This window comes from Babylonia areolata, chromosome 8 (genome assembly GCF_041734735.1).
Source record: "Babylonia areolata isolate BAREFJ2019XMU chromosome 8, ASM4173473v1, whole genome shotgun sequence".
In the NCBI taxonomy this organism is placed as follows: Eukaryota; Metazoa; Mollusca; class Gastropoda; order Neogastropoda; family Buccinidae; genus Babylonia; species Babylonia areolata.
The window spans coordinates 21,900,247-21,927,746 of record NC_134883.1 but is presented as its reverse complement, the minus strand read 5'-3'; the positions used below and the strand labels follow the sequence as shown (position 1 = coordinate 21,927,746).

General features: G+C 46.4%; 1 protein-coding gene across 1 annotated transcript in view; it reads right to left on the bottom strand.

Moving 5' to 3' along the window:
* The window catches only part of LOC143284648 (uncharacterized), a 49,322-nt gene that overhangs the window by 15,349 nt on the left and 6,473 nt on the right, over window positions 1–27,500 (bottom strand). The window contains exon 2 of the mRNA XM_076591530.1: window positions 26,310–27,500. This exon is cut by the window's right edge and continues 151 nt beyond it. Coding sequence (XP_076447645.1) covers window positions 26,310–26,586 — 277 coding nt within the window. The 5' untranslated portion in view covers window positions 26,587–27,500. The remainder of the gene's footprint in view (window positions 1–26,309) is intronic.

Below are 27,500 nucleotides of genomic sequence, written 5' to 3'. Positions count from 1 at the left end.
ATAAGTGGAGACACGAAAAAAAACAAAAAAAGAAGTACCTTGACCTTTTCCCTACAAATGGCTTTGTACCCGGCACCGGATGGAGAGCAGGACGGTAGTGGGCAGTGTGTCGGAAGAGGTTGATGGAGTGTGTGTGTGTGGGTGGGAGGGGAGGGGGTGAAGGAGGAAATGTAGAGGAATTGATGTGAGGAGGGGGTGGAGATGGAATTGTACGGTAGGGGCTTTGTTGTTGCTCTGTCACAAATCGTTGCGAAGCCACGGGTACTAGTTTGAGCCGCGGTTCCAGTTCCGGCGTCGTGAAACGTGACAATACCAAGCACCGCTGTTTTCGGTCACATCCTGTGCTTTGTGACTAACAGCGGAAGACCACTGAAATGCTTCAACAAGTGCCTGAAGGCTTCCCTTTGGGCCTGCAGCATTCTGTTCCCATCTTCGGGCGGGAAACCCTCGCCACTGACCTCAGCGCCTGGAGACTGGTAGTCTGCAAGGGAGTTGTGGGGTTTGAGGAGAAACGTATTCAGGACCTTGACCAGAGGCGTCAGTCCCACAAAGAGGAGACGAGGCGTGTCATCTGCCAGTACCTGCCCACAGTTCGGTCGCATTTGTGCGTCTGCCTTGGGGCTGAGTTGTCTTGATCTCCGGGGGCCACTGACTTCTGTATCATTCGCTGCGGACTTCCGTCGTGAAGCTCTGCTTGTGTACATAACAAGAACATCAGGAAGCTTTTGACGATGATACTGATGACGACGACGTTTCATGTTGCAGAAGATGATGATGGTAGAAATGGTGATTTTTAGGGTCGCATTCAAACAACTTACAGAAGAAAGTTAAACCGCCAAGTTATCGTAAAGCCGTGATTGACAACACATTTTTGTTTTATAGGACATTTGTTGTTATAAACAAAATTCTATGCTTCTGTATTTTTTTCTGTCTCCGTCTCAGTCTGTGTCGGACCCTTAGCCGCCCCCCCTCTCTCTCTCTCGGTAGCTGCCTCCACCCCCCTTCTCTCTCATTTACCTACCACAGACACAGACGTAGACACTGTCTGAAAGAAAACGAGGCCCACTCCTCCCATCTCTCCCCTTCATAGTTTACCCAGCCACATCGCAATCTGATCTTAGGAACACACACAGACAAATATACACATGGACGTGCACTCACACACACGAACGCATGGACGAACGCGCATACTCACACACTCACACGCCCTCACACACATACACACACGCACACGCGCACACAGGCACACACATACACACACATGTACACACACACACACACACACACACACACACACACACACACACACACAAACACACCAACAAACAAACACACGTCTACACTCACGCGCGCGCACGTATGAACACACGAACAGACAGACAGACAGACAGACAGACACACACACACACACACACACACACACACACACACACACACACACACACACACACACACACACACACACACACACACACACACACACACACACACACACACACACACACAAACACACACACGATACAGACACAAATAACTGACGCCCATCCTCCACCCCCTCCCTCCAAAACCCACTTGCCAACATGCACCCCATCTGAGTGTGTCACTGTCACAGAGACGTATTTATGTTTGATTGCAGGGGGAAAGCAATGCAGTATTTGGAAAGAAAACAATGTGGGCAACAGACTGATCCTAGCTGCGTGATGTGCGGTGGGGGTGGGGTGTTTTTCAGGGTGTGATTGCACTGCTCCCGTACTACTGTCGTAAGCGATGATCGCACAGGGTTCAGTGTTTAACTGTGCACGTTTTAGGAATGGTCATATAAAGGGGCAGTGTTTAACTGTGCACGTTTTATTTAGAGACAGTCACGTAATAAAGAGGCAGTGTTTAACTTGTACGTTTTAGGGAAAGTCACACAAAGGGGCAGTGTTTAACTGTGCACGATTAAGGGACAGTCACATAAAGGGGCAGTGTTTAACTGTGCACGATTAAGGGACAGTCACATAAAGGGGCAGTGTTTAACTGTGCACTATTAAGGGACAGTCACATCAAATGGGGCAGTGTTTAACTGTGCACTATTTAGGGACAGTCACATAAAGGGGCAGTGTTTAACTGTGCACGATTAAGGAACAGTCACATGAAGGGGCAGTGTTTAACTGTGTACTATTTATATTTAGGGACAGTCACATAAAAGGGCAGCGTTTAACTGTGCACGATTAAGGGACAGTCACATAGAGAGGCAGTGTTTAACTGTGTACTATTTAGGGACAGTCACATAAAATGGGGCAGTGTTTAACTGTACATGATTAAGGGACAGTCACATAACTGTGTACTATTTAGGACAGTCACATAAAAGGGCAGTGTTTAACTGTGTACTATTTAGGGGCAGTCACATGATGGGGCAGTGTAACTGTGTACTATTTAGGGACAGTCGCATTAAGGGGCAGTGTTTAACTGTGTACTATTTAGGGACAGTCACATCAAATGGGGCAGTGTTTAACTGTGCACTATTTAGGGATAGTCACATAAATGGGGCAGTGTTTAACTGTGTACTATTTAGGGACAGTCACATCAAATGGGGCAGTGTTTAACTGTGTACTATTTAGGGACAGTCACATAAAGGGGCAGTGTTTAACTGTGCACGATTAAGGGACAGTCACATAGAGAGGCAGTGTTTAACTGTGTACTATTTAGGAACAGTCACATAAAGGGGCAGTGTTTAACTGTGTACTATTTAGGGACAGTCACATCAAATGGGGCAGTGTTTAACTGTGTACTATTTAGGGACAGTCACATAAAGGGGCAGTGTTTAACTGTGTGCTATTTAGGGACAGTCACATCAAATGGGGCAGCGTTTAACTGTGTGCTATTTAGGGACAGTCACATAGAGAGGCAGTGTTTAACTGTGTACTATTTAGGGACAGTCACATCAAATAGGGCAGTGTTTAACTGTGTACTATTTAGGGACAGTCACATAAATGGGGCAATGTTTAACTTTGCACGATTTTAGGGAAAATCACATAAAGGGGCAGTGTTTAACTGTGTGCTATTTAGGGACAGTCACATCAAATGGGGCAGTGTTTAACTGTGTGCTATTTAGGGACAGTCACATCAAATGGGGCAGTGTTTAACTGTGTGCTATTTAGGGACAGTCACATAAAGGAGCAGTATTTAACTGTGTACTGTTTAGGACAGTCACATAAAGGGGCAGTGTTTAACTGTGTACTATTTAGGACAGTCACATAAAGGGGCAGTGTTTAACTGTGTACTATTTAGGGACAGTCACAAAAGGGGCAGTGTTTGACTGTGTACTATTTAGGACAGTCACATAAAGGGGCAGTGTTTAACTGTGTACTATTTAGGGACAGTCACAAAAGGGGCAGTGTTTGACTGTGTACTATTTAGGACAGTCACATAAAGGGGCAGTGTTTAACTGTGTACTATTTAGGGACAGTCACATCAAGTAGGGCAGTGTTTAACTGTGTACTATTTAGGGACAGTCACATCAAATGGGGCAGTGTTTAACTGTGTACTATTTAGGGAGAGTCACATAAATGGGGCAGTGTTTAACTGTGTACTATTTAGGGACAGTCACATCAAATGGGGCAGTGTTTAACTGTGTACTATTTAGGGACAGTCACATCAAATAGGGCAGTGTTTAACTGTGCACTATTTAGGGACAGTCACATAAAGGGGCAGTGTTTAACTCTGCACCTTTTATTTAGAGACAGTTACATAAAAATGTTTAACTTTGCACGATTTAGGGAAAATCACATAAAGGGGCAGTGTTTAACTGTGCACATTTTAGGGACAGTCACACAATAAAGAGGCAAATGTGCATGTTTCAGGGACAGTCACATAAAGGGGCAGTGTTTAACTGCACGTTTTAGGGACAGTTACGCAGAGGGACAGTGTGAGCTTAATTTAAGGAACAGTCGAATAGTAAAGAGGCAGTGTTTTACAGTCACGATGGGGTTACTGTTTTACTGTGAACGTTTTAAGGACAGTCATATAAAGAGGCAGAGATGACTGAGCACGTCCTAGTGACAGTCACAAAAAACGGGGCAGTGTTTGCTGTGATCATGCAGTGTTGATTGTAGTCTGTGAGTGTCTCACTGCTGTCGGTCAACCGGTGAGATTGCGCTCGCGCGACCGAGTGCGCACTCGTACACACACACACACACACACACACACACACACACACACACACACACACGCGCACGCGCGCGCGCGCGCGCGCGCGCGCGCGCGCGTCCCCCGCTCCCCGCACAAACACGACAATGTAACTCTGGACACAGTGCGTGAATGAGAGGGGAGAGAGAGAGGGGGGTGGGGGGAAGAGATGGAGGAAGTGTGTGTGTGTGTGTGTGTGTGTGTGTGTGTGTGTGTGTGTGTGTGTGTGAGGAGAGAGAGAGAGAGAGAGAGAGAGAGAGAGAATAATCGTTGTATGTGCATGTGTGTGCGCGCGCACGCGTGTATGTATGTATGTATGTATACATATGTATATATATATATATATATATATATATGCATTTGTGTGCGTGCGTACGCGCGCGCGCGCGCGTGTGTGTGTGTGTGTGTGTATGTATGAGAGAGAATGATCGTTGTATGTGCATGTGTGTGCGCGCACGCGTGTATGTACTATGTATGTACACACACACACACACACACACACACACACACACACACACACACACGCGCGCACATATATATATGCGTGCGTGTGTGTGTGTGTGTGTGTGTGTGTGCGCGCTTGCGTGTGTGTATGTGCACGCGCCAGTTATGTGCGATACCGTCAGACGATCGGGTTTCTTTTCACTGATGCTGACGCAGTGCTGACTGTAAGCATGCGTGTATGTGGGTGGTTGTGTGAGGGGATGGGTTGGAGGGTGGGTGGGGGGTGGAGGGTGACTGTAGGCAAGCTAACGAAATGGCTGTTTCAGAACGATCCGGATTTCCCCAACTGGGGGGAAAAAAACAACATTATTACAGGGATCTGCTGAAACATTCTCAAACGGTGATTGACATGCTGTGGGAGTAGCTGAATCTCTGCCGGGTCCGGTTTTTTTTGTTTGTCTATCTCTCTGTCTGCGTGTCCGTCTCTGTTTATCTATATGTCTCGGTGTGTGTGTGTGTGTGTGTGTGTGTGTGTGTGTGTGTGTGTGTGTGTGGTGTGTGTGTGTGTGTGGTGTGTGTGTGTGTGTGTGTGCGGGGCGGGGGAACCGGGGGGGGGGGGGGTGGGGGGGGGGGAGGGGTATGTGTGTGGGTGTGGCTGAGTCTGTATGCGGATGTGTGAGTGTGTGTGTGTGTGTTGTGTGTGTGTGTGTGTGTGTGTGTGTATAAAAAAATATGTGTGTGTGTGACAGAGTGAGAGAGAGAGAGAGAGAGAGAGAGAGAGAGAGAGAGTTAAACGCATAAATGAAGATGTATTAATTATGAGATGAAAATAACGTATTTTTTGTCAGTTTTCAGTCAGAAAAATGCACCCATATTACGCATGTTTCTAAGCTGGTTACTGACTTTGATCCCCCATATTCTCCACCTCCCCTTTCACACACCCCCCCCCCAACCCCCCCCCCCCCCCCCTCCTCTCCACCCACTTCCCAACGTCTACCTCGAAGACATGAGACACCTGTTGTTTGTCCCATTTAGAGCGATTCTAGGTGATTCCAAGGTAAATTGTATAATTATCTAAGGAAGATTCGAATGGTTGACGAAAAAAACATGTCGTCACAAGCCGGTTTAATGATAAGGATATTCGAATAGACCACATGTTACGTTCTTCACATGTTTCATGATATATTTTGTTAATCGTTATTATTATCGCATTTTCATCATACATTTGTACAATCGTTTTTGATCTTATTAATCATTCTTTTATGTGTCGTGTTTTTATTGTATTGTATCATGATGGTTTTTATATTGTTATGTGTTGATATGTATATGTAGTACATAGCATGAGTTCGTTGTTGTCCCTGACTGATTTATCAACTGGTACATGTACGTTCACAGTACCCCTCTTAGCCCAACTTGTTCTTCTCTTTCTAGTACGAGACTTGCAATGTATTGGTAATACGAATGGCTAGCATTGGGTGTGGTTAATAGTAGAATGAGCGAACTTGAATTGTTGTATGACTGCTGGCGATGGATGGATTAACTAGAAAAACAGAACGTTTGGATGGATACCCACACACTTACACCCCTAAGCCCCCCCCTCCCCATTCTCCTCCCCCTCCCACGCCTTCACACCCATCCACCCCATTTCCATCCACCCACGCCGACATAATCTGACTGACGACTGACAAGACATAGCCATCAGCCGTCATGGAGGCAGCCACGCAGAACAGGAAAGTGTCAGGGCCAATAAGGTCTTGTTATGTAGGTATACGTAGTGTCTTGTCTTGTCTTCTCGTATTGCCCTGTGTTGTCTTTTGTCTCGCCTTGACTTGCATTGCCTTGCCTTGCCTTGTCTGGCCGGCGTTGTCTTGTCTTGCCTTGCCTTGCCTTGCCTTGCCTGTCTGGCCTTGCCTTGCCTTGCCTGTCTGGCCTTGCCTTGCCTTGTCTTGCCTTGCCTTGCCTTGCCTTGCCTTGTCTTGCCTGTCTGGCCTTGCCTTGCCTTGTCTGTCTTGCCTGCCTGGCATTGTCTTGTCTTGTCTTGCCTGCCTTGCCTTGCCTTGTCTTGCCTGCCTTGCCTTGCCTGGCATTGTCTTGTCTTAACTCGCATTGCTGCGTTTTGCTTTGCCTTGCCTGATCTTGTCTTGACGTTGTCGTTTTTTTTTCTTCTCTTCATTCATTCATTCATTCATTCATCCATTTCTGTCTTTCTTTTTATTTTCTTTGTGTCCAGACCTTTTTTTTTGTTTTTTTGTTGCTGTTGAATAAGGTGTTCCTGTTCATTCTTTCTTTCTCTCTTCTTCATGATTTTTTTTCTTCTGCCTTTGGTTCTTTTCTTCTAAAACAAAGTCTTTCTATATACCAAGCATCTTTTCCTTATCTTATAGCTGTTTTTGTTGTTGTTGTTTCTTTTTTCTTCTTCTTCTTCTTTCTAGTTTCTTTTCTGTGTGTTTTCTGTGTCTGTTTCTTGTCTTCTTTTCTTGTACTCGTTTCTTTCTCTGTTCTTTTTCTGATATCTTTTTGATTTCTTTTCTCTCAATGGACCCTTCTGTTGAACCTAATCATTGTGTGTGCGACTGTGATATTACAAAAGTGTCTGCATTATTCCATATTTTGTTGGGGTCGCTTCAAAGTGACATGTAATGAAAGGGCCAGTGTCGGTGTCACTGTCAGTATAATCTCTATTTCTTCTTCTTTTCTGATATCTTTTTTTTTTCGTCTCTCTCTTATTTATTTGGCTTTCTTTCGTTCTTTTCAACCCATTCGCTCATGAGTGAGAGATAAAGGAGTGAAATGGAAACAAAACACAAAATTAGAGCGCTTGATTTATTGTGGGGTGGGGGTGGGGTGGGTAAAACATGCCTACCATTTGCTTTTCAGATCCCTGTGTGTGTGTGTGTGTGTGTGTGTGTGTGTGTGTGTGTGTGTGTGTGTGTGTGTGTGTGTGTGTGAACGTTCAGTTACCGTGGGAAAACGTGTGCCTTACTTTTTCCCTTTGATAAAAAAAATATTACCCTTCGTTTCTATCTGTCTGTTGTGAGTGAGTGAGTGAGTGAGCGAGTGTGTGTGTGTGTGTGTGTGTGTGTGTGTGTGTGTGTGTGTGTGTGTGTGTGTGTGTGTGTGTGTGTGTGTGTGTGTGTGTGTGTGTGTGTCTGGTCTATGGACCATCCCACGCACTTTGGTGCCAGGTTTGCAGGGCCTGTTCGCTTTATGTTTTTCCAGTGTGTTGTTTCTGTAAGTGTACCGCCGGGGCTCTCGCTCTCGATGGGAAGTCTGATCTCTTGGCCTCTCTGGGTCTCTGGGTCTGTGGCTCAGGGTCTATCTCTCTCTCTCTCTCTCTGTCTGTCTGTCTATCTCTCTCTCATGTCTCTGCCCCCATCTCTCTCTGTCTGCCCCTCTCTTTGGCTGTCTGCCTTTCTCTCTTTGTCTGCTTCTCTCTCTCTATCTCTCTCTCTCCTCTCTATCTTTCTTTCTGTGTTTACATACGTTTATATGCGTGTGTGTATTGGCAGACACAGGTAGATAGGAAAAGGGAGATACTGACAGACAGGCGGGGCAATTACACACACACACACACACACACACACACACACACACACACACACACACACACACACACACACACACACACACACACACACACACACACACACACACACACACGAACACAAACACACGCACATATACAGACACTGACACAGACAGATAGACACATATAGACACACAGACACACACACAGTTTTTTTCCTTCCTGTATCTTTCCACGTGCCTGTAGAGGACGGCAATGACCACGCTGTGTGATAAGTTTCAAAGTAAATCGAACCGTGTCGAGACAATGATGAAGGACTAGTGACAGCCACGTACAATCATGACTGCCCCTGTAAGCCAATTTATTATTCTTATCACTATCTCACTTGATTTCTCCAGTCTGTATGTCTCTATCTCTCTCTCCTAACCGTTGTCTCTCCCACATACTCTGATAATGATGATAATGATAGTGATTCATAACGCTAAATGACTGATTAATAATAATGATGATAATAGAAATATAACAATGATAATATGATGGAGTTGTCGACAACGAATCTTACATCCGCCCTATAATATGGAGAGAGAGAGAGAGAGAGAGAGAGAGAGAGAGAGAGAGAGAGAGAGAGAGATTGGAGTTCACAAACTAAAAAGGAAGCAAGGGGGTGTACAACCACGTCATAAGCAGATACGGCTAGTGCCAACCTACACGCTATATATATATATAAAGCTGTCAGCGTACTTCCCCATAAATTCGCAACGGCTCGTTAATTAGCACCTCGGTAGCAGACGGCCTCCATACCCCCACCCCCACCCCTCCACCCCCGCTCGTCTACCACGAAGAGAAGGGAATTACCCTATTATAATTACACTCCCTTCATACAGACCAGCAGGGGGGTAAAAAGCCAGTTAACTCTGCAGTCAGAGTTACGTGGAGAGAAAACTGCACTGGCTCCTTGTGCTGCAGCCTTGGGTGGGGGGCGAGGTGGGGGGCCCGGGGTGGGGGGTGGGGGGGCTAGTTGGCCTTTGGGAACCTTCCCAACGCCGACTGTCCTAACAGAACCCTCTTGGCCGAAAGAGTGGGGTATATAACTTGGGCAAGACTCTCCACTATCATCAAATTCTGGTCCAGATAGTTGGAACAGCAGTTTCCTCCTCTCCTGTTCTGATGGTCATAGTCGGACACGACTGACTATCATACCTACAAGTGGAGTGATGGCCAAGAGGAAACGAGAGAATCTGAGCACGCTGGTTCGAATCACGGCTCAGCCGCCGATATTTTCTCCCCCTCCACTAGACCTTGTGTGGTGGTCTGGACGCTAGTCATTCGGATGAGACGATAAACCGATGTCCCGTGTGCATATGCAGCAGGCACTTAGCGCAGGTAAAAGAACCCGCGGCAACAAAACGGTTGTTCCTGGCAAAATTCTGTAGAAAAATCCACTTCGATAGGAAAAACAAATAAAACTGCACGCAGGATTAAAAACAAAAACAACAACAAAAAAAGGGTGGCGCTGTAGTGTAGCGACGCGCTCTCCCTGGGGTGAGCAGCCCGAATTTCACACAGAGAAATCTGTTGTGATAAAAAGATACAAATACAAAAACAATTACATAGTTAGGTGACTGTTTAAAGTGAAGTGCAACAGAGATGGTCGAGCGGATTGTGGATTGTGGATTGACCGACTGGGATACATTGGTTACTCTCTCTCTCTCTGTCACACACACACACACACACACGCACACACACACACACACACACACACACACACACACACACACACACACACACGACATAACGTGCTCACAGATATACAAGCAAACTGAGTTCCAGATTCACACACAGACTTTTCCATCCTACCCTCTCCCCCCCCTTCCTTCCTCCCGACACGCCCCCTTCCCCTCCCCCAACCCTGTTCTCCACACGACCTAGAATTCTGGTCTGGTCTGGGTGCAAAGTTTTGGAGACATTTCCCTTCTTTTTTATATTCTGATTTTTTTTTTTTTTTACATTCCATTTTATTTCTGTATCAGTTTGCTCACTTATTTTTCATATTATTGAAAAAAAAAATTTACTTATTTATTCTGATTTATTTATTCGTTCATTTGATGACTTATCTATTCATTTATTTGTGTATCTTTTCTTTTTACCATTCAAGGCTGTACTAGGCGCATTGGGTTACGCTGCTGGTCAGGCATCTGCTTAGCGGAAGATGTGGTGTAGCATATATGGATGTGTCCGAACGCTGTGAGTAACTGAACTGAACTGAACTGAGACATAGTTTGATCAGCTGGCGTCCCGTGTGTAGTATTGCACTTAGTGCCCGTTAAAAAATGAGAAAAAAAACCCACCCCCAAAACCCCAGCATCAACGGAGACTTGGGGGTGGGGGCGTGGGGGGTGTCCCCTGGTGAAACTGTAGCTGTATAAATATCCATCTTATTGGGGGAACAAATACACGTGCGGACAGGCAGAGAAAACATACAACGAGGGGCGCCGCCGTAGTGTGGCCGCACGGCGACAAGCGCTCTCCCAGGGCTGGGGGAAAAACGGGGAGCGCGAGGGGGCAGGAGGTGGGCGCGAGGGGGCAGGAGGTGGGCGCGAGGGGGGGCGGCGGGGGGAGGATGGGAGGTGGCTGGAGGGGTGGCGGGGTGACAAACCGAAATCTGCCTAATAGAGGAATTCCAGACCGAGGAGTCTGTAGTGACAGCACTGCACTGCAGGGAGGCAGAGGGGAGTGGGGTGGTGGTGGGGGTGGGGCCGTGGGGGTGTGGGTGTGGGGTATGATATGACCTATTTCCCCACTTACCCTCCCGGCCGCTCCCTCGTTCACTGTCTGTATATGTGACTGCCCCGTTCGTTTGATGTGGTACACAGTATCTTCACGGAGGCTGACAGAGACATGCACGTACGCACGCATACACACAGGCCCACACACACGCACACGCACACACACATACACATAGGTATGTATGTATGTCTCTCTCTAAATGTATACATATAATATTATAAATATATATCCTGGGAGATGTGGCAGAGAGAAAGAAAGACAGACGATGAAAGATGATTTTGGAACTGGTGTGTGTGTGTGTGTGTGTGTGTGTGTGTGTGTGTGTGTGTGTGTGTGTGTGTGTGTGTGAGAGAGAGCATCTTTCGTTGCTCCTTAAACTGGCAATACTGTTGACACCTATCAAACACCCTCGGCTTGCCCACGCTGCTGAACTTCACCGGGTTTTGATCTGTTGTACTTCAACGCTGCTAGTTTAGTTCTAGGCTGTCGTTAGGCCACCCAGCAAAGGTGATCCCGCACTGCCGGTGACTGAGCCAGTTCTGTAGTATTCAGAAGCGGCTGTTCTGATTCGGTTGACGACCACTCCACCACTCTGATGACAGTAGTATGGTCGTCAGATCAGTTCATGCTGCGTCTTCTGCAATGGGGCCGTATCGGGGCTGACTGCATAGTCGTGGAGTCTACAGCAGTTCAGTTCAATTATTCAAGCAGGCGTCACTGCGTTCGGACAAATCCATATACGCCACACAACATCTGCTAAGCAGATGCGAGACCAGCAGCGAAATCCGACTCCCTTGGGCCTTTAGGGGGAAAAAAAACAACACCGCCTCCACCAACTGTTGGCAACCTAGTGGTCGTAAATTAACGATCAAAGGCTCGTTAATTAACATGAGCGGAACGCGGCAGTCCTGTACGAGTGATGTGTCAAAGGATTTAATTATCCAGTTCGCGTTCATAGTGCGAATCCGGCACAGTCAACCACTGCAGTCACTTGGCTGGTTTGTATTAATGTGTGTGTGTGTGTGTGTGTGTGTGTGTGTGTGTGTGTGTGTGTGTGTGTGTGTGAGAGAGAGAGAGAGAGAGAGAGAGAATTGTGTTGCCCCTTTCGTGCGTCGCTTTAATGACTCGCCCTATCTTTATAATCCCGAACAAATCATCACACATTAAAAGAGAGAGGGGAGGGTGGGAGGGACGGAGAGAGAGAGAGGGAGAGAGAGAGGGAGAGAGAGAGGGAGAGAGAGAGAGTGGCAGACAGACACATATAGAGAGTTACATCTATCATCTTGACTCTTTTTCCATTGCCACTGTTTCCTGAAAGAACTATTAACCTCCCCCCCCCCCCCCCAAAAAAAAAAAAAGACTTCTGTGATTCAATAACTGCTTCAATCGGAAAATATATGCGGAGTCTCTCACCATGGCAGTCAGACCGCCTGTCTCGCCGCCATCTTGCACCGGAAGCCAAGAGACAGAGAGATAGAGAGGCACGTTGATAACAAGAAGGAACAGCTGAAGAAACGCACCCAGTTAAAAAAGACAAATGATGCTTGTGTGTGTGTGTGTGTGTGTGTGTGTGTGTGTGTGTGTGTGTGTGTGTGTGTGTGTGTGTGTGTGTGTGTCGTTTTACGTTGTAACGGTTTGCCGCAATGGCAGGTACCAATTTGACGTGCCAACTTGGAAACATTACCACACACGTGTGTGGGTGGAATGGCTGGCTGTGAAAGAAGAGAGAGATAGAGAGACACAGAGACAGAGACCGAGAGAGAGACTGATACAGACACACAGACAGACAGACAGACACAGAGAGAGTCTGTATGTTTTGTCCGTCCGCATTTGCGAATATTTGATTTTAGAGTTTCATCGACAAAATACATGCCAGTGTCATCTTTCGGGTGCCACATCTTCCGAGCCAAATGGCGTTACTCTCGATACTCTCATTCCGATTTATTAATATAAAAAAAAGAAAAAGATATTGAATCTGATATCGCAAACCGGCAGTAGCTGTGGAGCTGTCCGTGTCATGTTGCCAGAAAGGCACTGACCCGATACATGTGACCCCATGCTGTGTGCTCTGAAACTCGTTCCTGCCATGCCTCGTCAGTGCCCGGGTAACAGGAGCTGTTTCGTTCGGAGCCGGGCAAGAGCGGGGTTTTCTTAATTAACTCTCCATACGAACGGCGAAAGAGACGACGTTAACAGCGTTTCACCCCAATTACCATCATCAAAAAATTGCAAGTGGAAAGCTCTTATACTGAAGAGGTGAATGTTGACAAAGAATACCACAATTCTGACGACGGAAGCTAAAGGTTGGGTCATTCAGACACCCACTGGACATCCGAGGGGTCTGTGTAGAGGAGAAGAGAGGACTGGCCGTACTGAGTGAGTTAAGGGACGAAAAGTTGCCCGTTCCTCCGGCCGCGGTCCCCAGAACCTACCAGTGCCGATGACTTGATTTCAGTGATGGACCCAAGGCGTGAAAGTAGGTGTAATCGAAACCAGGAACTGGTCGGGTGAACTGTAGGCTCAAATGCAAAGGAACGGCGGAGTCGAGTCGAGAGTTTTGAGAGATTCATTGATGCATCTCTTGAGTTTTAAGAAACCCACTGCAATCCATTGAAACTCGTGTCACAGTGTGACCCATCCAAACCAAGCCAACCTTGCCCAACCCAGGCCAACCCCCCCCCCCCCTCCCCCAAAACGGCTGCGTTCATGATTAGGTTAGCACGATCATACACACACACACACACACACAACACGCTCACACACACACACACACACACACACACACACACACACACACACACACACACACACATCACGCTCACACACACACACACACACACACACACACAACATGCTCACACACACACACACACACACACACACACACACACACAACACGCTCACACACACACACACACACAACACGCTCACACACACACACACACACACACACAGTTACACTCACACACACTCACTCACATAGTGACAGACAGACAGACAGACAGACACACACACACACACACACACACACACACACACACAACAAAAACAACAACAACAAAAGAGTGACTGCAGGAACTACAGCCAACGAACACATTAAGAAAAAGGTGGGGATATCACCGGGGGGAGGGGGGGGGGCTTTCCAGGTATGACCAGAGAATCTGCTGAGCCATGCCTTTTGTATAATTGTGTTAATCGATCAGACTGAGGTTGCTGATGATGGCGCCGAGGATCCTGGCCTAATGCAGCACGAGGCATGGTGATATCAGAAATTCGGATGGCAAAGCCTGTCCCAGGACTGACAAGACTGTAATCTACTTGTCCTGTTCTATCATAATGACCTGGCGTCGTAGGATGCTGGCAGATTTGGAGCCCACAATCTCCCAGCTGTCAGTCTGTGACACTAACCACTGCACCATGAACATGGATTTTCGGCAAAATCTTGACACTGGCGAGGGGAAAAAATCGTAGTTTGGAAACTGTCCATACTACTGGTGGTGATTAGCGTTCCGAATCGAAACAACAACAACAACAAAAGAAAAAAAAAGAAAAAAAAAAGAAAAAAAAGAAAGTCAGAATGTTTCAGCCCCCTACAAGCTTGTCAATCTCTCTCTGGCAGAATCTGTGGAGTTGAGTTTTCTACCAGTAGATTGGAGTCCTTTATAATCTTCCCACTTCCTCTGCTCAACCCCCACCCCCATTCTCCACCTACTGCTACTCACTCCCCGTCGCATCTCTTCATCCTACCGCCCTCTCACAACACTGTGACCCAGATTACCAGTGGAGCATCGACTGAGGGGTGGCTGAAGACAGTTGGCATGTACTGTGAGGGGCTAGACTTGTATCCTCAACACGTGGTGATTTAATTTGGTTGGACAGATTGCTGCATTGGGCGTGTGAGGGTCGGGGTTCAGCAAGGTTGGGGTGGGTTGCTGTGGGTTCTTTCTATTTGAGATGGGACGAGCGAGGAGGAGGAATTTTGTTTAATGTCCCGTCACACGTATCGGTGATTAAAGACATTTTGTTAAAGTATTTATGAATACTTTTGAGTATTATCGGTTAGAAGGGGTGGGATATGTAAATGAATGGAGGGTTGGGGGTAACTGGGCAAATGAGGGTGAAATGAGGGTGAAATTTGAAAAAAAATAATCTAAATACAATTACAGGAAATTACTTAAAGGACTTCGTAAAAGAGAAGTTGTTAAACTGACAAGCGAAAGAACTGATCATGAATGCAAAAAGTCAGAAACATCAACGTTCTCAGTCACTTGTGAAGACACACTTTCGTGTAGATAAGGCTTCATCAAGCTACAGTCAAAAATTATATGCTTAATTGTCAGGTTACTAAAGCATATGCACTTGACATTAGAACAATACTTGGTCCGTAATGAATTTAATAATAGTCTGAGAGCTAAACTCAGAATAGGTCTGCGAATCGGACCAAAGTCTGAGAGAGTCAACTGACGATGTTTTAGACTTGAATTCAAGCACCTATAAAAGTCTCTTTCTTGTATGTTGGTTATTTCCTTGTATGACAATGGGCACTATACTCTTATACTGCGACGGACATCGGGTGTTTGGTTGGTTGGGTACCGTGGCTGGGACAGGTTGTGCTGGTCACATTATGGTTTAGCCGGTCGTGTTGCACTGAGCTGATGAGCTGGAATGGGTTTGCAGTTGGCTGGGATGAGTTGGAATCGGGTGCACTGAGTTTGACAAAACCCCTCAAAAGATGCATCCGTGAAGTGCATGACAGTTGTACGGTCTTTGTCTTTGATTTGAGCTGGTGGGAAACTAATGTGAACATCTTATCATATAAACATAATTTTCCGACATATTTCTACACGCAACACACTGCCAAACACAAATGAAATTATAGCTAAATTGCGCTCAGTTTAAAAAAAAGTTTCAAAAACTTGGACAATCAACTTTCTTACGAAACAGCAATCTCTCGGAATTTGAAAGTTTTGTACAAAAACAAAGAAAACTTTCGAACAGGATGGGAAACAGCTCTGGAAAGAAATATGTCAGGTCTGAAAAAAAACCCAATCAATCTACAGTGATATTTAAGCTAAACTAGCTGCTGACGGGGTGTTGAGCCCAATGAGCCCAAGAACAACCAGTCATCAGTACTGGACACTTCCCACTGCACCACAAAGGTTGGTCGGGTTTTTGTTTTTTTTCTGTTTTTTTTCTTCTTATTTTTCAACTGTAGAATAAACGTGGTTTGGACCTTTCCAGTGACGGGCGCAATAGCCGAGTGGTTAAAGCGTTGGACTGTCAATCTGAGGGTCCCGGGTTCGAATCACGGTGACGGCGCCTGGTGGGTAAAGGGTGGAGATTTTTACGATCTCCCAGGTCAACATATGTGCAGACCTGCTAGTGCCTGAACCCCCTTCGTGTGTATATGCAAGCAGAAGATCAAATACGCACGTTAAAGATCCTGTAATCCATGTCAGCGTTCGGTGGGTTATGGAACCAAGAACATACCCAGCATGCACACCCCCGAAAACGGAATATGCCTGCCTACATGGCGGGGTAAAAACGGTCATACACGTAAAAGCCCACTCGTGTGCATACGAGTGAACGCAGAAGAAGAAGAAGAAGAAGAACGACCTTTCCAGTGCGATATGTTTCAGGCTTTCGGAATGGAAGAAAAAACAACAAAAACAAAACAAAACAAACATGACAGAACAAAAACGTCCACATGTTTTAGCCTCCTGTATACTTGTCAACCTCTGCCTTGCGGAATTTGTTTCCGTGTGGGCTAAGCTGTCGTTCGTTTCTGGGTCATGTGTGAGAAGAAAAAAAAAGAGAGGTGGGGAAGGGAGGAGGGTGGGGTGGGGTGGGAGAAGGATGGAAGCTGTAAGAGGAAATAGTGTTTACTGGGTGCGGGGGTCGGGGTGGGTTGGGGGGGGGGGGGGGGGGGGGGGTAGGAAGCAGCTCTGGAACGACCCTGTGATTTATTTGTCAAAAACATCAACTCAGCAGATTCCTCCATAGAGTCGTTGTTGACATGACAGACCTGCAGGAAGCTCAACCCGACATTCCCCCCATCCACCCTGTCAGCTGGAAGGCCTTCTACCTGCGGCTTTTCGCAGTGTTTTTTCGACAGACAGAGCCTACTACCTGCGGCTTTTCGCAGTCAATGTTTTGCCGACAGACAGAGCCTACTATCTGCGGCTTTTCGCAGTCAATGTTTTGCCGACAGACAGAGCCTACTATCTGCGGCTTTTCGCAGTCAGTGTTTTGCCGACAGACAGAGCCTACTACCTGCAGCTTTTCGCAGTCAATGTTTTGCCGACAGACAGAGCCTACTACCTGCGGCTTTTCGCAGTCAATGTTTTGCCGACAGACAGAGCCTATTACCTGCAGCTTTTCGCAGTCAATGTTTTGCCGACAGACAGAGCCTACTATCTGCGGCTTTTCGCAGTCAATGTTTTGCCGACAGACAGAGCCTACTATCTGCGGCTTTTCGCAGTCAATGTTTTGCCGACAGACAGAGCCTACTATCTGCGGCTTTTCGCAGTCAATGTTTTGCCGACAGACAGAGCCTACTATCTGCGGCTTTTCGCAGTCAATGTTTTGCCGATAGACAGAGAACCTTCGTGATGAAGTGGTCTGTTTCACTGACTAAACACCGGGAGGTTGTTGGTTCAAAGCTCGTCAGTGGCTTAAATACCATATTAGAACGTTCAGCGACTATGGTTGGACGGTGAAACCACACCACTGTTTAGCGATGAGTAAATCGGAGACATGTTGGTTAGATTCAACTGGTTTGGGACGGGTTGTACTGGGTTGAGATGGGTTGTATTGGGTTGTGGTGGATCGTACTAGGTTCAGCTGGGGTTATGGTGGGTTGTACTGGATACAGCTGGGTTATGTTGGGTTGTGATGGGTTGTACTGGATACAGCTGGGTTGTGTTGGGTTGTACTGGATACAGCTGGGTTGTGTTGGGTTGTACTGGGTTGTGATGGGTTGTACTGGGTTGGGATGGGTTGTACTGGATACAGCTGGGTTATGTTGGGTTGTGATGGGTTGTACTGGATACAGCTGGGTTGTGTTGGGTTGTACTGGGTTGTGATGGGTTGTACTGGATACAGCTGGGTTATGTTGGGTTGTACTGGGTTGGGATGGGTTGTACTGAATACAGCTGGGTTGGGATAGGTTGTACTGGGTTGGGATGGGTTGTACTGGATTGGGATGGGTTGTACTGGATTCAGGTGAGTTGGGATGGGTTGTACTGGGTTGGGATGGGTTGTATGTACTGGGTTGGGATGGGTTGTACTGGATACAGCTGGGTTATGTTGGGTTGTACTGGGTTGTGATGGGTTGTACTGAATACAGCTGGGTTGGGATAGGTTGTACTGGGTTGGGATGGGTTGTACTGGATTGGGATGGGTTGTACTGGATTCAGGTGAGTTGGGATGGGTTGTACTGGGTTGGGATGGGTTGTACTGGGTTGGGATGGGTTGTATTTACTGGGTTGGGATGGGTTGTACTGGATTCAGGTGGGTTGGGGTTGGGATGGGTTGTACTGGATTCAGGTGGGTTGGGATGGGTTGTACTGGATTCAGGTGGGTTGGGATGGGTTGTACTGGATTCAGGTGGGTTGGGATGGGTTGTATTGGGTTGGGATGGGTTGTATTGGGTTGGGATGGGTTGTACTGGATTCAGATGAGTTGGGATGGGTTGTACTGGATTCAGGTGAGTTGGGATGGGTTGTACTGGATTCAGGTGGGTTAGGATAGGTTGTACTGTGTACAGATGGGTTTACTGGATTCGAATAGGCAATAACGGGATCAGTTGGGTTGGGATGGGTTGTAAAAGGCATAGGTTTCGCTGGGATGGTGTGGGTTGTAAAAGGTTTAGGTTTAGCTAGGTTGGTATGGGTTGTAAAAGGTTTAGGTTCAGCTAGGTTGGTATGGGTTGTAAAAGGTATTGGTTTAGCTGGGTTGGTATGGGTTGTAAAAGGTATAGGTTTAGCTAGGCTGGTATGGGTTGTAAAAGGTTTAGGTTTAGCTATGTTGGTATGGGTTGTAAAAGGTTTAGGTTTAGCTAGGTTGGTATGGGTTGTAAAAGGTTTAGGTTCAGCTAGGTTGGTATGGATTGTAAAAGGTACTGGTTTAGCTGGGTTGGTATGGGTTGTAAAAGGTATAGGTTTAGCTAGGCTGGTATGGGTTGTAAAAGGTTTAGGTTTAGCTAGGCTGGTATGGGTTGTAAAAGGTTTAGGTTTAGCTATGTTGGTATGGGTTGTAAAAGGTTTAGGTTTAGCTAGGTTGGTATGGGTTGTAAAAGGTTTAGGTTTAGCTAGGTTGGTATGGGTTGTAAAAGGTTTAGGTTTAGCTAGGTTGGTATGGGTTGTAAAAGGTTTAGGTTTAGCTAGGCTGGAATGGGTTGCGTTGTGTTTGTATTTGTTTGGGTTCGTCGGGTTTTGGATGGGATGCTTTGAGGGTGTACATGTCGCTTAGCTCGGTTGGGATGGGTTGGGACGGGTTGGGAAAAAACTGCACTGGATACGGTATAGCTCGAATAGGTTGCAGTGGGTTTGGCTGGGTTGGGTAAGGTTGACTTGGTTTGGATGGGTCAAACTGTGACACGAGTTTCAATGGATTGCAGTGGGTTTCCTAAAACTCAGAGATGCATCAATGAATCTCTCAACTCTCGACTCGACTGTACCGTTCCTTTGCATTTCAGCCTGCAGTTCACCTGGCTAGCTCTGTGTATGAGCATGCTAAACTGATAAATCTCTCTGTGACATTTAAGCCACTGATGGGTTTTGAACCAACAATCAAGAAGCCGTCAGTATATGACACTAACCACAACACCATAAAGGTTAATGGTCCACAAAATGTCGGTTGTGAAAAATCGCAGTTCCGAAACTGCAGGTCGTAATTAGCGTTGTGGATGGACCACAGAAAAAAAAAAGAAAAGAAGAATGTTTCAGCCTCCTGCGAGCTTATCAACAACCTCTCTCTGTCAGAATCTGCAGAGTTGATATTTTCTGCCAATAATTCACACAGTCGTTCAGTGGCTGGCTCCTCTACCCCTTCCCGACCCCTTCCCCACTCTCCGCCCTTCTCTGTCTGACACACTTGCATAAAACAGTGCCCTAGATACCAGCCAGCAGTTGTGCCTGCATTCAGCAACTGACTGGGGAATGGCTGAAAACAGTGGGTAAGCGTGGGTCGTGGCTCCTCATCTGAACGTTTGGCCGCTGCCTGAGATCTTGTGTTGACCGACAATAACAGAACGAATTGAAATTTAGGGTAAGAAAGGGGCCGTTCAATGTCCCGTAGTCTTTCACGGCCATCAGGGCTGTGAACTGTCATTTCTACTATGATCGGCGGCATCGGAAGGCATGGCCCAGTCCTCTTTCATCGTTTTAACCTTCCCCCTCAACTGACAGTCGGGTACTCGTGTATACCTGGATGGAACGAGGAAAATCGGAGTCGAGTGCCTTTTCCCACAGACAGAATGCAATGCCGAAACGGGGCCTGGAACTCTGATCACTGGTGAACGATGGATAAAAAGTCCAACCGATCCTGCCACGGCACCTCCTCTAGATTAAAATTAGAAACAAACAACCAACAAAAACCCAAGAACACCTGCTTCAGCATTCGGCAGTCTTGTCAACCTCTCTCCCTGGAAGAATATGCGAGACTTCCTTGTTAGCTGAAGTTTGATCGGAGTTCTGCCCAGTCTGGGGGAAGGCGTCCCGAAAGAATTAGGCTAGGCCAGGCTAGGCCAGACTCGGCTTATCGACAACAGAACTGTTTTTTTTTCTGAGGTGTTGCCATCTCATGGAACAGAACTCGCTGAGTCAACGCACATTCCCGATCCTGCCAACCCCTCCCCCCCCCTCCCTCCCAACAAACTACAGTCCTCTGAGAGTCACTGTCTCCCTGGCTGTCTCCATTCCAGATCCCTTTTCCTCTGTCTCTGTCTGTCTGTCTCTCTTTCTCACTCCCCTCTTCTTACCTCCCCTTCTCTCCCTGCCTTCCGGTTCTCCCAATTCTGTCTGTATGTCTGTCCCCCTCCCCACCCCCTCATTCTACCCCCTCTTTCATAATTAGGGCAGGGGAGAGAGGGTGTGGGGAGGAATGACCCACATCTCAACGACGAGGTCAGCACACAAGGGACGATGGAGTGTGTTTGAAAGCAGTGGATGATTTGTGTGGAACGTGACTGTCCATCTGTATGCTTTGTTTGAACATTAACGACTGGAGCTGTCTGGGTGGGTTTCCCGGCGTTGGGCTAGACTCGGGTGTGGGTGGGTGGGTGGGTGGGGTAGGTAGGTTCGGTTAGGTCTGGGTGGATTTCTGTTGGTTTTGGTTGGGCTGGGTTGTTATGTTGATTCTGGTTGGGCTAGGACGTGTAGGGGACCGTTGGTTTCAGTTTGGTTGGGTTGGTTATGTTGATTTTGGTTCGGGTGAGTTTGGTTATGTTGATTTTGGTTCGAGTGAGTTTGGTTATGTTGATTTAGGTTCTGGTGAGTTTGGTTTTATTGATTTAGGTTCTGGTGAGTTTGGTAATGTTGATTTAGGTTCGGGTGAGTTTGGTTATGTTGATTTAGGTTCGGGAGAGTTTGGTTATGTTGATTTAGGTTCGGGTGAGTTTGGTTATGTTGATTTAGGTTTGGGAGAGTTTGGTTATATTTAAGTTGGGGTGAATTTGGTTTTATTGATTTTGGTTCGGGTGAGTTTGGTTATGTTAATTTAGGTTCGGGTGAGTTTGGTTATATTGATTTAGGTTCAGGTGAGTTTGGTCATGTTAATTTAGGTTCGGGTGAGCTTGGTTATGTTAATTTTGGTTCTGGTAAGTTTGGTTATGATGATTTTGGTTCTGGTGAGTTTGGTTATGTTGATTTTGGCTCTGGTGAGTTTGGTTATGATGATTTTGGCTCTGGTGAGTTTGGTTATGTTGATTTTGGCTCTGGTGAGTTTGGTTATGATGATTTTGGTTCTGGTGAGTTTGGTTATGTTGATTTTGGTTCTGGTGAGTTTGGTTATGTAGATTTCTGTTAGGCTGGGATGGATAGTGTTGATCTGGCTTGGTTCGGGATGGGTTATACAGAGCTGAGTTTAGGTTGGGGGGTTGGATCGGATGTATAGATCTCTGTTGGCCTGGGTGGATTATTTTGATTTCGATTGGGTTTATGAGGGTTGCAGTGTCTGTGTTGTTGGGGTTGGATGGGCTACATTGATTTCGGTCGGTGCAGAAAGTTCGGTTGGTGTGCTTGGGTTGGGGTGGGGAAACGGAAACAGGGATATTAACTGAATATAAGGAGAGACATATGGCATCAGGACGTCAATCACTGTTTGTTTGTTGTTGTTTTTTTGGTCTTCCATGTAACGTTTTGTTTAATTACATCAGAAAACAGATATTCTTTGTACGATTATCTGAGGGAGGTATAGTTTGCAAGTTAAATTTTGATAGTCTCTTGAAAAGAATTCCACAACGACCCTCCGGAGTGGTGTAAACGTGGTCTGAAAAAATCTATTCGTGGTCTTGCTGTTTTGATTTTATGAAAGGGGGATATATATATATATATATATATCTATCTATCTATATATCTATATATATATATATATATATATACAGAGAGAGAGAGAGAGAGAGAGAGAGAGAGAGAGAGAGGCAGACACAGACACAGACAGACAGAAACGAAGAGAATGAGACAGACAGCGATTGTTGGATTTTAAAGACTGAACGAGGATGTGTTGACGAGTAACAGATTTTTTTATTTTTTTTATTTTTATTTTTCATATTTTTTATAAAAGAGGTACATATTTCCACGAAACTGCTAAACAGGAAATACCCAGAAGAGCGTTTTTAGAAGCACTCTTCACCCAGGATCCGTAGGCTGGGTGGCTCATTAAGTACGCCGGGAAAATAAATGATGTATCCTGCTGATACACTTGGCAGAATGATTATCTCATTAGCCGCATACGCTGAACGTGCACTTTGCAGTGTACTGTCGATGGAGCTCGTGATCTCAAGTTGCGTCAGCTGGCTTGCTGTACAGAGTCTGGTTGGAAGGATGTATGAGTGAAGTTGAGCAAGTGTTGGGGGGCAGTGGGGGAAGGGGGGTGGGTGCGATGGCAGTGGACGGAGGGGGCGGATGGTGAGATTTGAGGGAATGGGAGGGTGGTTATTGTTGGTGTGGGAAGGGTGTGGGTCTCTCTCTCTCTCTCCCTCTCTCTCTCTCTCCCTCTGTGTGTGTGTGTGTGTGTGTGTGTGTGTGTGTGTGTGTGTGTGTGTGTGTGCGCGTGCGTGCGTGCGTGTGTGTGTGTGGTCTCTCGTTCCTCCTTCCCATGTGTATCTTACTGCCTCTCTCACACCCCCTCTCAATCCACCTCCTAAATCTCTCCCACCCCTCTTTATCTACCCCACCTCTCTCTCTGTGTCTCTCTCTTTCTTTCCACGTCCATTTCCCCATACCCCCTCCATCTCCATCTCTTTATCTCTCCTCCCCCATATCCTAACCCCACCTCTCTCTCCACCACACACCCCTTCTCTCTCTCTCCCCCTATATAATACCTCCTCCCTCTCACTCTCTCACTCTATCTGTCTCTCTCTCTCCACCCCTTTAATCATCCTAACCCCCCCCCCTCTCTCCACCACAAACCCTCTCTCTCTACGTATCATACTTCCTCCCTCTCTCTCTCTCTCTCTCTCTCCACCCCTTTAATCATCCTTACCCCACCTCTCTCTCCACCACACACACATTGTCTCTCTCTCTCTCCCTATATCATTCCTCCTCCGTCTCTCTCTCTCTCTCTCTCCATCCCTTTAATCATCCTTGCCCTGCCTCTCTCTCCACCACAAACCCCTTGTCTCTCTGTGTGTCTCTATCCCCATATCATACCTCCTCCATCCCTCTCTCTCTCTGTCTCCACCCTTATTGCCCGACCCCACCTCTCTCTCTCCGCCCCAAACCCCTAGTCTCTCTTTCTCTATCAGACTGTCAGGGAGTTTGCTCTTTCTTTATCTGTATAAAGCACTCAAAAGGTGAAGTTCGATCGTGAAGATTTTTGAATGTATGACTTCAGCATTTCACTGTGTACTCCCCTTCAAATGGGCTGTGGCACATATGAATAAACCATCTCAGTCTCAATCAGTCTGAACCTCTGTCTCTGTCTGTCTGTCTGTCTGTCTGTCACTTTCTCTCTCTGTCTCTGTCTCTCTCTCTCGTTCTCTCTCATGCACAGGTGCTGTGAAAGATGGGCTCCGTGGACGTTTTTGTTAGTCAACAAGTTGGCAGTTCATCAAACAATGGAGATATATATATAAAAAAAAAGTTGGAAAACGAAGAGGATGGGGAAGAAGAGGAGAATGAAAATAATTAGAATAAAGAGGAGGAGGACAAGACCAAAGAGGAAAAGAAAAAGGGAGGTGAAGATGAAGAGGAGGAGGAGGGAGAGGGAGAGGAGGAGCAGGAGAACAAGAAGAAAGAGGATGGGGAAGGGGAGGAGGAAGATGAACCAGAGGAGGAGGAAGAGGATGAGGAAGATGAACCAGAGGAGGAGGAAGATGAACCAGAAGAGGAAGGGGAGGAGGATGATGAAACAGATGAGGAGAAAGAGGATGAGGAAGATGAGCCAGAGGAGGAGGAAGATGAACCAGATGAGGAGAAAGAGGATGAGGAAGATGAGCCAGAGGAGGAGGAAGATGAACCAGATGAGGAGAAAGAGGATGAGGAAGATGAACCAGATGAGGAGGAAGATGAACCAGATGAGGAGAAAGAGGATGAGGAAGATGAACCAGAGGAGGAGGAAGATGAACCAGATGAGAAGAAAGAGGATGAGGAAGATGAACCAGAGGAGGAGGAAGATGAACCAGATGAGGAGAAAGAGGATGAGGAAGATGAACCAGAGGAGGAGGAAGATGAACCAGATGAGGAGAAAGAGGATGAGGAAGATGAACCAGAGGAGGAGGAAGATGAACCAGATGAGGAGAAAGAGGATGAGGAAGATGAACCAGAGGAGGAGGAAGATGAACCAGATGAGAAGGAAGGGGAGGGGGAAGATGAACCAGAGGAGGAGAAAGAGGATGAGGAAGATGAACCAGAGGAGGAGAAAGAGGATGAGGAAGATGAACCAGAGGAGGAGGAAGGGGGGAGGGAAAGATGAACCAGAGGAGGAGAAAGAGGATGAGGAAGATGAACCAGATGAGGAGAAAGAGGATGAGGAAGATGAACCAGAGGAGGAGGAAGGGGAGGAGGAAGAAGAAGAAGGAAGATCAGAAGGAGGAGGAGGACTGAGGAGGAAGAGGAGGAGGAGGAGAATTCGTGGATCTGCCAAGACATTTTTTTCCCCCAAGGGTGATAGATTTCTGTGTGGTGGATCGGTGTCAGCCGATACCATCAAGTGGTTGCCTCCTGTCATGCTGTCTTCGTCTGTCTGTTTCTCTCTCGCAGTCTCTGCCCGCCCGCCTGTCTGTCTGTCTGTCTGTCTCTCCTCTTTGTGTGTGTGTGTGTGTGTGTGTGTGTGTGTGTGTTCTCTCTCTCTGTGTTCGTGCGCGCTTCCTTGCTTGTATAATCAAACGTTCGTGCCAGCACTCGTGAGCGTGTGCTTTTATGTTTGCACGTGTGTGTGTGTGTGTGTGTGTGTGTGGAGTTTATGTCTCTGCATCATGTGTTTCTCGTGGGGGTGGCCAGAAATGGATGTCTGTAGCATTCCACATTACATTACACCTAGCGGCCTGTCTTTGGCTTCCTTCATAACGTGATGTGAAGTCGATCATTTAAAGCAGCGCTCAAGACACACACACACACACGCACACGCACACACACTAACACACACACACACACACACACACACACACACACACACAGAAAAGCTTTTGGCGTTTTGCGTTGACTGTACAGTCCTTGTGACAGGGGGTACAATACATTTTCTAGACACATGAAATCAAACTAACAAAATGTGAATTGATAGTCTCAACACAGAGGTAGTGAGAGAGAGAGAGAGAGAGAGAGAGAGAGAGAGAGAGAGAGAGAGAGAGAGAAGGAAGGGGTGGGCGAGCGGCAAGAAGAGACTGGGGAAGACAAACTCTTTCTCAAAGAGGGTGAATAAACGGGCCGGCTCTTGTACATGTTGCTCACGCCCATGTAGAGAGTTAGAGTGAGGGGAAGAGAGAGCTAATGGGGTAGACAGAGAGACACAGGGAGAGAGAGAAAGAGAGAAAGAAACACACAGAGAGAGGGAGAGAGACGATGTATATATTTGCCATGGTTTGAAAGAGAGAGCGAGACAGAGATAAAGAAGGACAAGCTCAACACACACACACACACACACACACAAACACACACGTACACAAACACACACGTACATCCCCCCTTCCACACACAAACACACCCTATCACACCATCCTTACCAGTCACCATGACGATGATGAAACTGGCCACAGGGCCTCCTTTGAAGACGCACTGCACCTCCACTTCTGCCGTGTAACCTTGATCCGGTTTGTTCTCGACCTCGACCTGACGCCTGAGGCGACCTTGAAGCACGACCTCTGACTCGGCCACCTTGTCGTTCAGCACGGGCGACCTGTTTTCCGGGCAGGTGAGGCCCAGCGCAAGGTGGAAGACGACGCTGGCGAAGGCCAAGGTGGTCAGTGGTGTGGGATGAATGGATGCGATTCGGGAAGCCATTGTTTTTTTTGTTAGGTTTTGTTTTCTGTGTTGTCTTTGTTGTTGTTGTATGTGTGCTTGTCTTTGTTGTCGTTGTTAATTTTGTTGTTGTTTACTTCTTGTTGTGTTACTTCGTTGTGACGTCTGTTTTGATGTTAAAAGTTTGTTTTTAAACAGTAATTTTTAACAAATTTTCTTAAAAGTTTACTATTCTTCTTTTTAAAATTTCTTTTAAAAATTATATATGAAAAATTTCCCTTTTTTTCTTTGCTTTCTTGGTGTTTCGTGTTTTGTTTTGGGGTTTGTTTGTTTGTTTTTGTGTTTTTTTGTGTGTGTGTTTTTTTTTTGTTTTTTTTGGAGGGGGAGGGGTTATTTTGTTATTTTGTTACCTCTTCTTTTTCTTTCTTTCTTTTCTGATTTGTCTGGATTTCCTTTTGATCCTTTATTTAAACGCTGTTTGAATTCTTCTCACAGATGTCGTTGTTCGTGGATTGTTTATGCTCGTTTATTCGTTTAAACATTTCAGTTCTAGTCGCAGAAAAAAAAATGATGTGAAGACAACCGAACTGACGATAACCGAATAATACTTTGCAAAAAGTGATGGAGGCAAGGGTGAAAGAACAGACACAAGTACGACTTGTTACAAGTTTTAGTTTAGTTTCAGTTTTTGTTTATTTCCTTTGGGGGGGAAAAGAAATGACGCCCTAATCCTCGTAGAGTGTTTCAAACAGGTGTGTAACCACTAGCTGTTACACAGATACTTGTGTAAGGACATGCGCAGTGGGTTTTGTTGTTGTTTTTGTTGTTTGTGTTTGTTTGCTTATTGTTGTTGTAATTGTTTTATAACTGATGACAAGTCGTGGAGACTGATCGTCCCAGGAACCACCGGTTTTTTTGTTTTTTTTTTTTTTTTTTTACACGCGGTGTAAGTCCAG